This window comes from Carassius gibelio, chromosome A14 (assembly GCF_023724105.1).
Source record: "Carassius gibelio isolate Cgi1373 ecotype wild population from Czech Republic chromosome A14, carGib1.2-hapl.c, whole genome shotgun sequence".
Taxonomy (NCBI): domain Eukaryota; kingdom Metazoa; phylum Chordata; class Actinopteri; order Cypriniformes; family Cyprinidae; genus Carassius; species Carassius gibelio.
The window spans coordinates 18,908,219-18,926,726 of record NC_068384.1 but is presented as its reverse complement, the minus strand read 5'-3'; the positions used below and the strand labels follow the sequence as shown (position 1 = coordinate 18,926,726).

The 18,508-nt window shown below is 34.2% G+C and overlaps 1 protein-coding gene across 2 annotated transcripts in view; it reads right to left on the bottom strand.

Moving 5' to 3' along the window:
- LOC128027741 (protein diaphanous homolog 1) overlaps nucleotides 1-18,508 on the bottom strand; it is an 85,176-nt gene that overhangs the window by 49,975 nt on the left and 16,693 nt on the right. For both annotated transcript variants that reach the window (XM_052615565.1, XM_052615566.1), the window contains 13 exons: nucleotides 15,492-15,650; nucleotides 14,690-14,791; nucleotides 13,128-13,258; nucleotides 12,964-13,047; nucleotides 12,282-12,351; nucleotides 12,062-12,201; nucleotides 10,803-10,908; nucleotides 10,596-10,706; nucleotides 10,054-10,172; nucleotides 8,803-8,919; nucleotides 4,799-4,914; nucleotides 4,041-4,105; nucleotides 1,582-1,761 (listed from right to left, as the gene is read on the bottom strand). In XM_052615565.1, coding sequence (XP_052471525.1) covers nucleotides 1,582-1,761; nucleotides 4,041-4,105; nucleotides 4,799-4,914; nucleotides 8,803-8,919; nucleotides 10,054-10,172; nucleotides 10,596-10,706; nucleotides 10,803-10,908; nucleotides 12,062-12,201; nucleotides 12,282-12,351; nucleotides 12,964-13,047; nucleotides 13,128-13,258; nucleotides 14,690-14,791; nucleotides 15,492-15,650 — 1,500 coding nt within the window. The remainder of the gene's footprint in view (nucleotides 1-1,581; nucleotides 1,762-4,040; nucleotides 4,106-4,798; nucleotides 4,915-8,802; nucleotides 8,920-10,053; nucleotides 10,173-10,595; nucleotides 10,707-10,802; nucleotides 10,909-12,061; nucleotides 12,202-12,281; nucleotides 12,352-12,963; nucleotides 13,048-13,127; nucleotides 13,259-14,689; nucleotides 14,792-15,491; nucleotides 15,651-18,508) is intronic.

Sequence of the window (18,508 nt, the reverse complement as noted above, 5' to 3'; positions counted from 1 at the left end):
CTAAGAAGCTTCCTAAGGGACACTTCGGGGAACACACTTAGGAACATAAACAACTTTGTTAAGATATATCTTTCGAGGTCTTCTTAGCGCGCTAAGAGTGAGTGTTATCGGGGAACCGGGCCCTGACTTTTTCTCAGATTCAGTTCACATTTCACAATTCTTTTTTTCTATCACAAAATAAAAATGCAATTGCAACTTTTCATTACTTGTGTGGTTTGTTTCTGCATAAAATGTAAAAATCTAGTTAACTGATGGAGGGAGAGAGACAGACGGACAGAAGAAGATCCGGCAAGAGTTGGAAGAACATGAGGGAGTGTTTAAATTCATGTCTAATTAGCAGCATGATTTATTTACCCAGAACTTGGCAGAACTCATAAAAAAGTGACCAGCCTGCTAATGTCACATCAGAGAAAGAGAGAGAATCTGAAGTAGTTCAGGGGGTTCTAGCTGAAGTTTCCGATGCTTGTTTAACTGTAGGTGATGAGTTGGTTGAGTTCAGCAACTTCTCTCAGACTATAAATATATATATATATATGGATGGACAGATGAAGCGTCCAAACATCTGAACTTCTGCTGACGGATGCGGTTCATCACTTTCCACTGTAATTATCTGAAGCTCGACTGTGTTGTGTTTGTTAGATAATAAATAAACATCATTACTGTCCTTCCTGTTCTATAAATCTCTCACATTTGTTAACTCTCTTCTCTGTTCATACTTCTCTCAGAAACACAGTCTGGTCAACTTTGTAGTTTATTCTGCTGGAGAACTGCCCATTAATATATAGAGGAGCAGAGAGTGTGATCTGGATGCATTATTGTAAAATGTGTGCTAAATTAGGTTTTAGATTATTAAAACACAAAAATAACAAGATCCTACCTAAAATTATATTGTGTTGCCTGTTTTTCGATGAGAATAATAATACATTTTTGTATAGTTAATTTTTTTTTTTTTTTTACATTATAGTGTTTTTTTGTCAATGGTATTGCATATTTATATAGTTACAGTTATTGTTTATTGAAAATTTTGTCATCTGATCATCGTCTCGTCTTAGACATAGTTTTCGTTAATGAAATTAACACTATAATGTAGTACATGTGGTGTTCTAATTCTAAAACACAAAATGCCAATTTGACAAAAAAATGTTGATAACAAAAATCACATACACACACAAAAATGTGAATTCCTGATGAGACTGTCAAAAAAAAATGTATAAATAAAAATGCTGGACCCCTTTCATATACTGTAATGAAGTGTTCCCACACTTAATATTACACAGTAATTACAAAAAAATGCTGTTGGAACTGCAACCGTGGACTTTTTTTCTTTTGATTTTGAAGCAAATGGGAAAGCAAAAAATCTTAACTGTATTTGTAAAATATTTACTTATGTTAAATGTATTTGCTGTAGTTTATTTCCGCTTCTGAAAATCCCAGAAATTTGAAAAGTCCATTGTTTTTAAAAACATTTAAACAAACAGGAAGTTCCGCCCTAAACTCACACCACTGGTTGACCAAAAGTTATGTTGGGCTGTTTAACCAAAGCTGGTAATAGAGAGATGACATCACTTCCTGTCGGTGTACCTTCTCTTTCAGTTGGCTGATCTCTGACTGCAGGCCCTGGTTCTCTTTCTCCTGCTCGTTCTTCTCTTTCCCCAGCGTCTCTTTCTCAGTGCTCAGCTCCAGAACCTTCTGCTCGTAATCGGCCTCCATCTTCTTCAGCTCCACCTGCAGCTCGTGACGGGCCGTCAACTCTGCGTCCAGCTACACAACAACACACATCTCAATTAAACACCAGGATGTGTCTAAATCTCACAAAACACACCTTTATGACAAATAAAAGTTAAAGCGATTCCCCTCACCAAGTCTACAGTTATTTGATTAAATTTACAGTAAAACAGTAATACTGTATTACAATTCAAAATAACAGTTGTCTGTGTAAATATATTGTAAATTGTAATTTATTCCTATGATCAAAGCTCAATTTTCAGTATCATTACTCCAGTGCCACACGATTCTTCAGAAATCATTCTAATATACTGATCTGCTGCTCAAAACATTTTCTTGTATATATTGTGTTATTAATAAACTCTCAGGTGACCCATGTGTAGACTGTGACCCTCAGTTTATCACTGTGAAGGTGGTTTGTTGTTGTCAGCGTGGACGACTCAGAGGACGGATTCAAGAACAAATCTGAGCCGAAACGGAGTCTCTGTGGGTTTTAGTATTCACCACACACACTTCCACAAAATCTGTCCTTCTGCCTCACACAGACAGACATTGACAATTTCCGGTGACATTGATGGCGAGTCAAGACATGCAATTACGTGACAGCAGCGGAAATGGAAGGGTCATATGCACACGCACACACACACACACACACACACACACACACACACACACACACACACACTTTCTCTATGTGTTAGTAATGAGAGTCGTTTGCTGTCGCTCTTCTGACGACACACTGCTATTACTCTAAATTAGAAAGGGAAGGAGAGGGGAGAGAGAGGAAGTGTAAACACTCGCCTGACAAGCCCCATAGGACACACACTCACGCAAAAGCATAAGTGAAGCAGGGAGTATTGCAGTGTTTACTCTATTTAAGCTGGGACAGAGAAAAACACACACAGAGAAGAGTAAATCTCAGGAAACCTGTCAAGAATGTGCCATGGTCACATTGCATCCCCAAAAACGTAAAAAAAAAAAAATTCGTTTTTAAAAGATTTACTTATTTATAAGAGATTTATACTATATTTTGTATTTGTACTGTCTTTTAGCTTATAAAAACAGTGCAGTACAATAATATATGCATAAAATGTATCAACATTTAAACCAAATACATATTAGTGCTGTCAAAATTAGCGTTAACGCAGGCGAATATTATAATAAGTATTTCAGTTTAATTAACGCAGGGGTGAAGCTAGAGTTGGCCACCCCACTCACAACTGCTGCTTCCGTCTCTTTTTTTAATTACAGTAATGAAAGTGAAACAGTTTTGTATCGAGAAAATACATCTGTAACGTTTTTACATGATCTTTACATAAATTGTTCATTTATGAAATTCTAATACAGTAAGAAAACACTGCATTACAGTAATGAGAACGGAATAAGAATCATTAGCTGGTTGCAAAAAAAAATTAATTAAAGCAGAACATCATGATGAATTATGGTAATGATAATTTTAAGGTCAAATTTGTGTTGTGTTAATAAAAATCTCATGGACAATAATGTCATGTGAATAAAACACGTAACTTTTTAGCTGTAGCGTTTATACATCATGGAAGATTTTTAGCTGCACTGCATTGAAATTTGGTGATAATTAAAATTAGTAACAAAAAATTACATAAGCGATTTTTAATTGTAATACAGTAGGAAAACACTACTACAGTAATGAGAATCTAATTTAAGTGACAAAAATAGAAAGTAAAACAAAAGGATGCATCATGGTAATGAGAACTTGAGGGTTCATTTTGCTTAATTGTCATGGAAATAAAGTCAATGCAAGTAAATAAATAACTGTAATAATAATAATAATAATACTGTAATAAACTGTAATAATAAAGAGAAACTGAAAATAAGCATTTTCTTTCTGTCTTCCTTTTTTTTGAGTTGGGAGTGAAATATGACCCGGATAGGTTTTATTTTTTATTTTTTTTTAAGAAACCCAACCAAGATGCACACACAGACAAGAGTACATGCATTCAGATAAAGCCACACAAACACACACACACACACACACACACACACAGGGTAATTGTAAACTGTATTTGGTGAGTTTGGAGGGAAGCTGTCAGGAAGAGACAGGAAATCTCTGTTCTGCTCATCTCAGCTCCCAAATTACACATCTGTCGACTGACAGGCGCTTCGAGACAGCGGGGGGCGTCTGGGAGCAGCGGCTGCATGTGTGTGTGTGTAGCAGTAAATCTGCTGTTGTTGATCAATATTGGATGCCCATTCAATGCATTTCAGTAGACAATGATTTAGTTTAAATCTGTGTGTCATTCATCCAGTCTCAAGAGTGTGTTTGTCTGTGTCAATACCTTCTTTTCCAGCTCTGTGGCCTTAGCTTCACTGATTTCCACTTTGGTCTTATCAACCATGTTATCTAGAGAGAAAGAGAGACAGGCAGCGAGTGAATAGACAGTTTATGAGGGGTGTGTGTGTGTGTGTGTGTGTAAAGTGTCCTTCACTCGACGGGTCTCTTTTCCTCCTGTGATTCGTGCTCTGATTACTGAACGATCTAATTAAAATCTGCTGCTCACTTTGTCCCATCTCACACTCGCGCTAAAAAGAGAAACCCAAAAGCGCCTTTGAAATCGCCACACAAAGGGCAGCATTCATTTATACATCTAAAGCTCGTGGAAAACTCTTCTGTGTCTGTTCTCAAACCCTAAAGTCTCTCTGAACTCCAGATCAATATCACTCGCATGTGTGGCATTACAACCCAAAACGAGTCTCAGGAAAGCGAGCAAACTTAATTTAACTGGTGAGTCAGACAGCGAGAGGGTCAGCGCTGACGTCAGCAGCCAATGGGAGGGGTTCTAGTGAGATATGATAATGAGGTCACAGGTGGCAGAGAGAATGGAAGTACGCATTGGTCTCGGACAAATACGACATGCTAATGACAAAATGAGCTTATTTGGACTGAATCCTAAAGAACTTGTTTGTGAGCACTCTCAATGTCACGCTGGATTTTTCTGGAAGGGATTTGAGATGTTCTGATGTTTCGTGGGAGATTCTGAACGCTGCCCTCCAGTGGCTAAATGTGGCATTACGGTGTCTAGTGTTTGTCTCTTACCAATCAGATGGTCCACGTCAAGGTCAAACTTCCTGCATTTGAAGTCTGGATCACAGCCGTTCCTGTGCAGAACGATCTGAGCCGTACACTCATCGATGAGTTTATAGTACTGAGGCCTGAGAGACAGACAGAGACAGAGACAGAGACACATCAATCTGTGTTCAACTAGCATCAGTAAGGAGATTCTGAAGCTCAGAAGGAAACCAAACAGAAATATTGAGCGGCGAGTTCATAAAATAAAATAAGAGACTTTCATCACACCGTCTGGCACAGGGTCACACACCAGCCGTCCACGATGACCTGCAGTGACCTTTCAAAATGAGACACCATAGACAATCTTATCCATCAAAACTGGATTATGATGCCCAGAGATGCTGTCTAGGAAGGCAGCTCACTAGCCCACACGGGATTGTGTATAAGTGTGTAGTGAGATGTCATTTTAATGCATGTGCACACAAATAATATTAGATTTAGGTATATAATTGAAAAATGAAAATTTTTCATCCATTTGAATTATTATTTATTATTATATTATTATTATTAGTAATCATTATTATCCGAAAAGTAAAAATTAACTTTAATTTTTAAATGATTAATTAATTTATCAGTTTTGTCAAATTGCTTAGAATCAGCACAACTCATTGTGAAAAAAATTCTGTTAAAATACTTATTATAGATAACTAAGATAACTAAGGAAAAACTAACAAAAAAACTATTTTATTACTTGAAATGTTAACTGAAATCAAATACAAACGTAACAAGGCAACATTTCATTTAGTTTAACTCGATGCATTAAAATAACTAAAATATAAAAATAATTTAATTAAAACTATATAGACATACACAAAACAACAAAACTACCACAAATGACAGAAAACACTCAACAAAATGACTCAAAGTTTAAATGGAACCAGGAAAAAAAAAAAAAAAAAAAAAAGCTGTGGAATTAACAATATTTAATAAGTTAACATTTATGTGACAGAAACAAATCTGTTTTATTGACAAACATATAAACCTGGTTATTGTGTTTAAAATACATTGGTGCCGTTACAGAAACCTGACCTGTTTATGTGTGACTGACAAATCTGGATCACATTAAGTTTATTAGTTTGTTTATATTATAATATTCTATGTAATCCAAATGGATAGATATTCAATGGCATAAATCCTACATTTAGGTCTAAATATTTTGAGTGTATGTGTGTGAAAGAGGTTTTAAAAAGCAGACACATGTGAGTTATATGTGTGACTCTCTGATATTTGAGAGGTGTTCCTCTTTATCTTGACCTGTTGTGAAACAAACTCAACACGTTCTTTATTTTCCACCACATTTTCCTCCATTTGCCCTCTCTCTTCTCTCCCTCCCTCCCTCTCCATCAAACTCCTGGTGTCTTCGGTGGAGCGAGAGCGACCCCTGCTGTCCGTGAGATAGTGCAGCCGCTCATTTGGGTTTAACCAGGGGCTTTTGGAGAAATCAGAATAATCCTAATTAATTCTCTGTCTTCAGTGATTAAAGCGGTGAAATAAATGAGAGTTTGTTTGTGGGCAGACAGGCCGCTCGGGGATTTGAGCTGCAGTTATATTTGGAGGATAATTATACGGAGGCGTTGTCATTTTCTGCCGTGTGTCAGCACATTAATCGCTGAAGAGAAACTGGCATGAAACGTTTCTGCTGATGGCAGCAGAGAACAACCTGCAAGCGCTCCCTCTCACACTTCTGTACTCTCCTCCTTTCTCAAAACTCTCAGCACTTGGCTCAGATGTGGCGCTCATAACTTTTATTTCACTTCTCTGCTCATATTTTGCAATTAAATGGTTAGTTCAGCTAAAATTTCACCATTATTTAACGATTCAGTGTTCTCCAAAAGGTCTCATACTCATACTAAAAGGACCTAAAAGTACAATAATAGACTTATGGTCTATTTTTTATCAAATTTCACTCATTCTGCCACATTTAACCTAGCGCTATATGGTGCACAATTTATATAATTGTAAGTATTTATGAAAAACCCAAGTGATCTGATTTTTAACATCATCTTTACTCATTATTTCATATATATATATATATATATATATATATATATATATATATATATATATATATATATATATATATATATATATATATATATATATATATTATTTACTAGAGATTCTGAAAACATTTTAAGTCTCTCTCTCTCTCTCTCTCTCTCTCTCTCTCTCTATATATATATATATATATATATATATATATATATATATATATATATATATATATATATATATATATATATATATATATATATATATAGAAATATTTATTTATTTTAATTACAATTAAAAATGGTTTAAATTAATGATACAATGATTCATTACTGGGTGAATTGGAAGTTTTGAATGATTCTCTTGAATGAATGATTCAATAGATTCATGTTTAACAGTCAATTGTCGCCACCTACTGGCCTAATGATGTAATGATGCAATAAGTATTTGAAGCATTAAGTTTCTTTCAAAAGGCAATTTACACTATTTTTAATGCTACCATAGACCGCAGTGTTTACATCATAACTATATACTTTCATCCCAGTACTTCTTTGAACATTTTAATTTTGTAACAGAAATGATGACACTGTGTAGTTGAAAAACTGTGAAGCCTATAAAGTGACAACACCCAGCATGATTGCATGCATCAAAAGTTAGCTGAACTGTTGTCATTTAGGGATAAGATTGCATAGGTGTTTGAATCAACATCACAGTCTTTAAACAATTATTCATGCAGCTCTACTTACATTTTTTTTTTTTTAAATACTCATGAATTACTACACTTGCAGTGTAGTGACATCAACACATAGGAATCACAGCATATTCCACATATATAAAATAGTATACAGTATATACTGTGCAGTACACTAGCATCACACACACACAGAAACAGAGACAGAGAGAGGCTCAGGACCGAAACAGTCTCTCCAATTTCCTGCCTGTCGGATCAAATTGAGCAGACAGGGAACAAGCAACAATTCTAACATCTTGAAAGCGTTTACAAACCATCACACACACACACGCTCTTTCTCCATCTGTCCATGTCTTTTCACACTCCCACCAGCTCTTCTGTTCTCATTCTCTCTCTGCGTGTGTTTGTGTGTGTGTGTGTGTGTGTGAGAAAGGCTGTCTATTTAAGAGAGAATTAGAGAGAGTGTGTGTGTGTGTGTGTGTGTGTGTGTGTGTGTGTGTGTCTTAAGATGTGCAGGTTAGAGAAACAGAAATGAAAGAAAATGCCTCTCTTCTGGGCTGCAATCATTTCTCTTCCAAGAAAACCTTTAAATGCACTGACATATGTGTATGTGTGTGTGTGTGTGTGTGTCTGGTAGTTAATTGAAGCGGGGGTGTCATACAGTGACTGGGTTCTTATTTAGAGCTTCGCCGTCGACAGTCACATCCACCTCCTGCTGTCCATCAATCAAACATCTCCTCGTCTAACTGCATCTGTCTCTCCTGTCTCCTTCCTTTATCCATAAACTCAAACTCATTCACAAGAATAACTACAATCATCTTTTAAAGGGACAGTTCAGCAAAAAAAAGAATCATTATGTCTCATTTTGGTCTAAACCGCCAAGACTTTTTTTCTTTTGTGTTACATAAAAGGAAAACTCCGTGATCTACTTCACAATCATTTATTATGTTGCCTATGTAGACAGCAGACAGATTGGGAGCTCACTGGGCTTTAAAACAGAGCTTTTGTATTATTCAATTCAGTTTTTTCTTCCCTTCATTCATAAGTCCAAACTTTGGACAGTGTTTTTCTTGCTTTACAACCAAACAATAACATCACGTCTTTCTGCCATTTCCCATAACCTGAGAGCGGCTGGCAGCTTTAACCTCTCCAGCTCATGCGGCTATATGCAAGTCAGTGATGTGACAGCCAAGATGTCAACCACAGTTTCATCAATACAGCACGCATCGACAGCATCACCACGAGATGTCCTGACAGGGTGAAAGGTCACTGTAGGGTGATGTCATACCTGGACATGTAGTCGTTTCGCACCAGCAGCAGGTGCTGCAGCAGAGACAGGAAGAGAGGCTCAGCTTTCGAGTCCTTCACCGTGTTCATCAAGATCTGGAAGACTTCAGTCATATCAGTGACACAGAGTTAAAGAACCACAACTAAAACTCATCACACAGTTACAGCTAATGCAGTTTACTCCCCATGGCTGAAAATACATCTGCCACGTGTTCTTGTTATTGGTAAACTAAACTAATCCCATTTACAAAAAAGAATAATAATAATAATTCCTAATAGACAATGCAAAAATGTTAATATCTGAGGAAGAATTAAGTAAATGAAAATTAGAAATGCTGCCTGGGATATTAAGTTAAGTTTCTGCTGAAGTAGTTAAATTGTTTAAAAATCGAAAGTTCAAATAAAAATAACAAAATATTTAGATTTTTTTTTTTAAAAACATTAAAAATAGCAAATGCACATAAAACTACTACAAATGAAATTCAAACTTATTCTGAGTGGCAATAAAAGCGTATTATTTGCAATAAATACTTCACACCTGCAGTGAATATTATATGAATTGTATATTTCATGCAGCTCCACTGTGATTATTTCTAAGAATATAAAATATTTTCAAATACATATTTCAACTAAAAGTTTTTTTTTTCTTGCCATTTATCTTTTATGAATGATTGATTTGGACAAAATCAAGCCTAGGATTTCTGGCACCACCTGGTGGACAAAATATGAAAATCGGATTTAGAAATAAATTCTAAAAAGGTCATTCTCTGCATACTTCTGCGCTTTGTATTCACAGTACATTTTCAATGTTAGTTGAGGCTTCTTGCACAAAACCACCATGATGAAGACTTTCCTTGCCATTTACTCTCTCACTGACAATAAAACAAGACTATTGTTGAGTTTTCTTTATTTTATTACTGCGGCTTCTAAATGTAAATGGCCTCTATTATGAAATGTCTTCACATGGGAAAAGATCCATATATGTATTTTTAAGAGTAAGCCAAAATCCTGTTTTTTTGTTATATGACCCACTATAAAGTGTAAACTATGGCACTCTGTGAGCTGAAGGATCGTCTCAGCTTGTAAAAATGATTCTGCACTTTTGAGACACCTGGTGTCCAGTTTATGAACTACAATCACATGCAGGAAACCAGAATCTACAAAGAAATCAAGTCAACAAAGCCCAGCGTTGAAGCCAGGCCTCTTCAAAACGTGTCTCAGACAGATGATTAAAGCCAGCAGTGAAGGATATTCCATCTCTAGACGGACATCGTCCAACCGTGAGCGAAGATCTTCAGAGTCTTCATCAGCCTGCTCTTCAAACACCTGCAACTGAACCTTGAGCTCATCGTTCTCAATCGACCTCACCTCCTACACACACACACACACAGATGGAGAAGTTAAGTGAAACTGAAATTATGATTGTGCCATTATATAAATCAGTGTTGACCGTAACAAGATGTGATGAACTAAGTATATAGTGCATATACATAATGTGAGGTTATTTTAGTATAATTGAGATTAGTTTTTTTTAAATATTTACAATTTTCATATTTTCCATTAGAATTTTAAAGTTTTAGCAATTTTGTTGTATGCTACTGTCATATTTATTATTATTATTATTATTTTATTTTATCTACATAGCTTTTTTTTTATGTAATGCAAATATATCATTTAAATTGGAGTTTGTGTGATATGTTAGAAAGATAATATTTGTAACTTTTTAAAATATAGTCGCATTCATTGCCTATTTGTTTTTGGTGTGCTATGTCTGTCTAGTAAGTGTGTGTGGACCTTCAGCTGGTCTCGGAGACCCAGTCTCATCAGCTCTGATCTCAGGTGGATCCTGAAGTCCAGCTCCTCCACTCGACTGATGAGAGCGTTGATCAGCTGCATACAGCCGGCCTGCTCACACACACACACACACACACACACACACGACATCAGGGAAAGGACTTCACATCAGCAGTCTGTGTTCTCGGTCACGTGTGAGTGTTTTACCTTGAGCGTGATGGAGTTTTTACTCATGCCGGACAGCAGCGGCTGGAACCGCTCAATCTCCTGCTCTTCAGCCTGTTCAGTGATGCACTCCAGAACTCGCTCGTGTCTGAAACACACACAGTCCAACCTCACACACTTCTTAAAATGACTTTGTGGATCATTTGAAATGGTTTTTGTCTCGCATGGCACATAATCTTCCAAACGTCCCTCTCTGCTGTAACACTTACATCTCATTGTTTTCATGTTTTCACATGTGAAATGATTGGCTATGTTGTTTTAACATTTTTTTTTTATTATATGTCTTTATGTTTCTCGTTTTCATTTTAGTTTGTGTGCATTTTTCTCAAGATTTGGATATTTCTATATAACTCAAATTCATTTTTAGTAATTATAGTATTTAAACTTATTTCAGTATTTTCATGGTGTTCCATAATGTCTAATATTTGCATTTTAATTTATTTCATCTTTACTTCAAGTACCAAAAACAATGTGAAAGTGAGAAAGAGAAAATATCAGTTGGCTAAAACTTTTACAATAAAAAAAAAAAAGTTAATTGAAATAAAATTACTATTAACAGAACATATATAAAAAAAAAAACTTCACATTTTCTAATTTTGTGTATCGTAAGCTAAATAAATAAAATAACTAAACTAGTGCTATCAAATCGATTGACTGTGATTAATCGCATCCAAAATAAAAGTTTGTGTTTATGTAAGACATAAATACACACACACAATACACACACACACAGTATACACATATTACATAAACTTATTTTGAATGCAATTAATCTTGATCAAATAGATTTGACAGCACTAAACTAACATTTCAAAAAAAAAAAAAAAAACAACTATACACTGTAGACAAACTGCAATTAAAATTAAAACTGAAAATATCATAAAACAGAACATAAAAATATAAAAATACATAATATAAAAATTAAATTCATACTAAACTTTAAACAAAAGCCTTAGTGTATTTATGATACTAAAATAACATTGATGACCAATTTAAAAAAAAACACTAGTTTTATCTGTGAACTACTTGTGCAAACCTGTTGTCTTACATCTCTATAGTGACAGCATTAATGATTTTATTGATCCTTAAGGACTGTTGGTATGCTAACTTCCCCCGGTGAACATGATTTCTGTTATTGAGTGTGTGATTAGCACTTGATGAGCTTGTGTGGCTATTGAAATGCCATTTGAACACACTGTTGAGTATGTGAACACTGCTTCTGCTTTCAGCTTCCCACTCACGTGTTTCCTGGACGCTCGAGGATGCAGATGGCAGACAGCAGTTTGACTACATCCACCATCATGTGCGGCACTTTTGGATTGATGGATCGGACCAGGAGAGGGATTCCTTCTTTGGACGTCAGCATGGCATTAAGACCGTGCTGAGAGAGAGACAGACAGAGAGACGTTAATAACAGTTCCCGCCGTCTATATTACAACATGGGCTCAGATCTGCTCGGACCTTGTTGTTCATGAAGGCTTTGAGACATCGAATGATCTCATGTTGACATTTAACACCAATCCCAGGATTCCTGTGAAAACCAGAGAGTGAGAGAGACAAATTACATCATCAATGTGCTTGAGATGCATATTAAAATCATGGATAGTTGAGATCCTGGATGCTGATTGGCCGATACATTAACATATTAGTATAAAAACACTACCCTATTAATCCTAATGTATTATATCTGGTGAGCACATTTTTGAAGCCACTAAATGATCAACATGGAAAAATCAGATTGATAGTATAGACTTTATAGAATAAAAGTCCTAAATGTATAATTATACAAAATGTGTCATCAAAATGAGTCATAAAAGTTGGATGTATCAGATAAGATACTCAAAAAACACATATGCAAACCTTTTTTTTTTTTTCCATTTTGTCTAAATGATAAATAAACCGTTCAATTAAATATTATTTAATATGTCAGGCTTTTTAGGGTTATGTGTCTAAAACAAGCCTTTAGTTATAACTATATTTACAGAGGCATTTAAGTTTATATTACAGCTCGAATTGTGAATGTGAAATATAGCTAAAAGGAGTAGTTAAAACTAGTAGTTAACACTTTCCCTCAATAAAGAATCACTCTTGTATAAGATCTAAAACATGAACGTGTGTGTGTGTTACTGTATTAATGTCATACAAAGGGTCTTCTTTCTCATCTTGGAGTTTCCTGAGGAACGCCAGAAGCAAAGCCAAACCCTCGGCTCCGAACGTCTGGACCCAACTGAAACACACATTCAACGATCAGCTGAGATTAGACACATAGAAATGCTTCAATGCATGAGTGTGTGTGTATGTGTGTACCTGACGGGGTTGTTGTTCAATGACACGCGCAGTGACTCCAGGCAGCTCAGTAACGGTACGTCTCTCAGATCGGTCTTCAGTTCCTGGATGTACATCAGTGCTGACCTGGAGCTCTCCTTCTGACTCTTACTCTAAACACACAGAGGGTCAAATGAGTTTAACTGTAATGATGCTACAGACCCTCATACTGCACTTTAATGCTGCTGATTCAACCCGTATATGGCAAGCAGAACTTTGTGCTTGTTTGTGCTCTTTTCTCTTTTAACAGAAAAAAACTCTGAATATTTATAAGAAAATGGTAAATTAACGCTTCTTTTTTATATAAATTACCAGAAAAAAATATTTGAATGCTTTAGAAAGAAGCCTCTTCTACTCACCAAAGCTGCATTTATTTGATCAAAAATACAGTAAAATCGGTAATAATGTGAAATATTATTACAATTTAAAATAACTGTTGTCTATGTGAATATATTGTAAAATGTAATTTATTCCTGTGATTCAAAGCTGAATTTTCAGCATCATTCCTCCAGGCTTCAGTGTCACATAATCTTTCAGAAATAAGTATAATATACTGATTTGCTGCTCAAGAAATGTTTCAATTACTATTATCAAAGCTGAAAACAGTTGTGCTACTTCATATTTGTGGGAATAAGCACATATACAGTATAGTAATACATTTACAGTGGAGGTCTGTTGGGTATGATGTTCTGGAGGATTTAGAAGCAGAAATATGATAATGATCAGTCTAATTCTCCTTTTGAAATTGGACTTGTTCTACTTTATTATTATTATTATTAATGCTTTTATTCAAAAGGACAGTTAAACGTTAAAAATCTTGCAAAAAATCTCTTGTTTCAAATACATGCTGCTCTTTTGAACTTCATCAAAAGATTATATACTTCTACACGTAGGATTATATACTGCTTAAACTTAAATATAATAATAATAATAATAATAATAATAATAATAATAATAACAATTATGCTATTTAATAAATAAATAAAATCTGCAAAATAGAGTTAATATAAATAACAGTTTATTGCATCTGAAAAAAAAAGTGTCCTTGTACTATTTTATCTGCATTGGTCTGCGAGTAAATATTAGACAAATAATAATAATAATAATAATAATAATAATAATAATAATAATAATAATAATAATAATAATAATAATAATAAATGAATTAATACGAATTATCCCAGTAAAACTATTTCAAACTAGTCCTGTGGCAATAGAACGAAGTGTCAGCGTTAAGAGAGCAGATTATGATACAGCTGGAGAGCAGCCGTGTCCTCTCTGACATCTGTAGAGAAATCTGAACCACATCCTGTGTGTGTGACAGGAAGAGCTTGAAACCGCCACAGGAAGAGCACCTGATCATCTTCATCACCTCTGAGATCCACTGAGGGATTCAGATTCAGAGCCACGAGTAGATGGGTGTAACTCATTAGAAGATGATATACTGTAAATCACTTCATGTATGAAACGACCAACTGAAACTAAACTGAGAGAGACAGACAGACAGACAGACAGACAGACAGACGTCTGGAACGAGTTCTTACAGCACTGGAGGTGTGCAGGTATTGAGACACCATCTCTCTCTTGATGATGATGTCCTTCTTCCTCAGCGGCTGCTGCTTCTCCTCATTCAGGTTCATATCCACCTACAGACAGAGAGAGGGAGGAGACTCATTTATACCTATAGCCTAAATAGATCAGGAAAAATACTGTTTTTAATGCATATTATATATGTGTATATATATGTGTATATATATATGTGTATATATATATATATATATATATATATATATATATATATATGTATATATATATATATATATATATATATGTGTATATATATATATATATATATATATATATATATATATATATATATATATATATATATATATATATATATATATTTTTTTTTTAATATATCTCCAAAAATGTGTGCTTATCATCCCAACAGATCGCAAAGATCATATATATATATATATATATACATACATATGATCTTTTTTTTTATAAATTAAAAGATATGCCAAAAAGTGTTGCCCCCAATAACTGTTAGGTATATTTTAAACCAGGCAGACACAAACACACACACACACACACTTAAATGTGTCAGAAATTAAATATCATTAAATATTATAACCTAACTCTTATCCAAACCATAACCCTAACAGAAAACTTTCTGCTTTTTTACAATGCTAAAAAATCTTTCCTTACAGATTTTACAAACGGGAATGGGCCCAAAATAAGGATCATGGAGATTTTGTCAGGTTTAGCTCACATAGGAGTACAGATTTGTTCCCAAAATGGGTTAAGCGGGTCCAAACACACACACACACACACACTCACCAGCATCTGCTCAAACAGCTCCAGCACAGACTCGTCCGTCAGCTCGTTCAGAGAGGCGCTCTGGTACACTTCAAACTGGGGGGCTGAAGAGTGTCTGTTTCCCATCGTGCCTCCCTTCTCCTTCTCCTTCTTCGTCCGCATGCTGGTGAAGCGCTCCAGCTGACACAGGGTCAAAGGTCAAAGGTCAGACAGGCCTCACAGGAAAATTTTACAATCTGCATCTTGTTAATCACTGCATGTTCAGAATGATCTACTAACATCCAACATGCACAGTTTGTGAATTTTTTATATGCAGGGACTCAGATATCCTACTGGCAAAGATAACCAGAACTCACTAAATCCCAGAATTGAAAGTACGCTAGTATTTCATTCTGAACAGAGAAACAGAGTTTAACTGACAGAACATGCTTTGCTGGGAACAGTGCACTGATATCATCTCAGATTTAATTATCTTTCTATTTTTATCTCATCAAGACTGTCAATCAGCAAGAACAAACGGCGTCTGAGGAAATTCCAGATCGATCCTGTTATCCGGCTCTTCTAAGGAATCTTTTCAAGTCGAGACGAGAGTAAAGCAGCAGAAAAATCTGAGATACTTACACACATCCTCCTTCACATTCATTTAATACTAACCAACAGCAGCAGCTTTATTATAATGATTGAAACTACGGACACAGAGCATCACAAGAATATTCTAAATCATTCTATCTATCTATTTATCTATGATAATCTCATATTTCTTTCAACAAAATTGATTTACAACATTTTTTGGATGACCATGGCACAGTTTAAAAGAAAACCTTTTGATTGATTGACAAAAATGTACTGCAACCAAGTAAAAATAATCCTCCACCATTTTTTACACTTTCCTAAATGTAAACCCTATTTATATCTGAAAATTATATTTTTTATATATATATATATATATTAGTACAGACCAAAAATGTGGAAACATTACTATTTTTAATGTTTTTGAAAGAAGTTTCTTTTGCTCATCAAGCCTGCATTTATTTGATCAAAAATAGAGAAAAAAAAATATTGTGATATATTATTACTATTTAAAATAATTATTTTTACATTTATTACACTTTAAATGATATTTCTGTTATTTCTGTGATGCAAAGCTGAATTTTTAGGATCATTATCACATGATCCTTTAGAAATCATTCTAATATGATGATTCATTATCAAAGTTGGAAACAGTTCTGCTGCTTAATATTTTTTCAGAACATGTGATACTTTTTTAGGATACTTTGATGAATAAAAAGAAAAAAAAAAAGAAGAAGATATGTTTTTAAAATATACATATTTTGTAATAACAATATACACTACTGTTCAGTAATTTGGGGTCAGTAATTTTTTTCTTTCTTTTTTAAATAGAATCAATACTTTTATTCAGCAAGGATGTGTTAAATTGCTAAAAAGTGATAGTAAAGAAAATATATTATTAGAATATATATTATTAGAATTTCTTTTTTTTTTATATATAATTGCAGTTCTTTCTAACCTTTTATTCATCAAATATATTAGACAGCAGAACTGTTTCCAACACTCATAATAAATCAGAATATTAGAATTATTTCTAAATGATCATGTGATCGACTGGATGTTACGTGTGACACTGAAGGCTGGAGTAATGATGCTGAAAATTCAGCTTTGCATCACAGGAATACATTTTTTTTTTAAAGTATATTCAAATAGAAAACTATTATTTTAAGTTGTAATAATATTTCACAATATTACTTGTTTTTCTGTATTTTTGATTTTGATGTTTCCAAACTTTTGGTCTGCACTGTATATGTATGTATGTATGTATATATATATATGTATTATTTTATTTTTTTCTTTATAAACAACATTGATTTATCAGGAGTCATTTTTGAATCATATTAAAAAAATATATTAATTCCTAAAATAACTTAATAGATCTAAAATATTTCTCATTAACAAAAGAATCCATTTGAATTTGGGCAAAGGGAAACTTTTACTGAAGTAGTAACTAAAATAAATATGTAACTGAAGATTAAAAAAAGTTTATTGGTAAAGAATTTGCAAGAAAATAAATATAGTTAGTAAATAAAGCAAGTTAATTAGTAAGGCTTGGTATGGATTCAGATGTGACGATTCGATTCGATTCTTTTTATTACATTCAGTCAAAATAGTTTTAATACAAACGCTATCAGAAAACGAACAGTAAACATCGGTTTACAAATGGTGAATAAAATAAATAAATTAATTAAGAACCACAGACCTAATTTTTTTTTTTTTTTTTTTTTTTAAATAATAGGACCCAATAAAATGTTCTTAATTTTTCTGGTAATCAGAGGCAAAAAAAAACCCCATTAATTTAATTTATCTTAACCAAATGAAAATTAAACCCTTTGATTTTTTTTGGCAAACAAAGTACTGTTAAAATTAAAAAAGAACACAAATTATTATTTCTTAAAAAAATAAAGATTAATATTAGGTGTAAAGGCTGCTAAATAGTAATGTATTCTGAAGTTTCTTTATGTTAAACTATACTTTTATTTTGAAGGGTTGCTGTGAGGAACTTGCAGCTGTTGTGATATGATAGTTATCACTAGTTTTGTCAAATTAAACTGTAAAATGCTAATGAAGTGAATCTCAAGAGCAGCTGGAGATGTTATTTGTGTATTCGTATCATCATAGTGAGACGGCAGAAGCTGAAAAACACTGCGAGCGTCGTCCACGCTTCAGTATGTGTGTAAGCTACGTTAGTTAACAAAACAGTGCACCTTGACATCCGCCAGTCATTCATTGATTGTGGAAATCATGGCTCCTTATGCGTGATATCAAGTACTTCTGCAGATTTATAGCATTTCACCTGAGCATTGCGAATCACGCGTTTGGCTTTGTTCTTGGTTCTCATCAACAGTATCTCCGCCATGATAAGCGCTGAATGAATGACATGCTTTCTATTGTGACATCACGCAAGGTAAATAAAGGTGACATCTAGTCTAGAACAGTAATGATAAGATTCATGTAAATCAGATCTT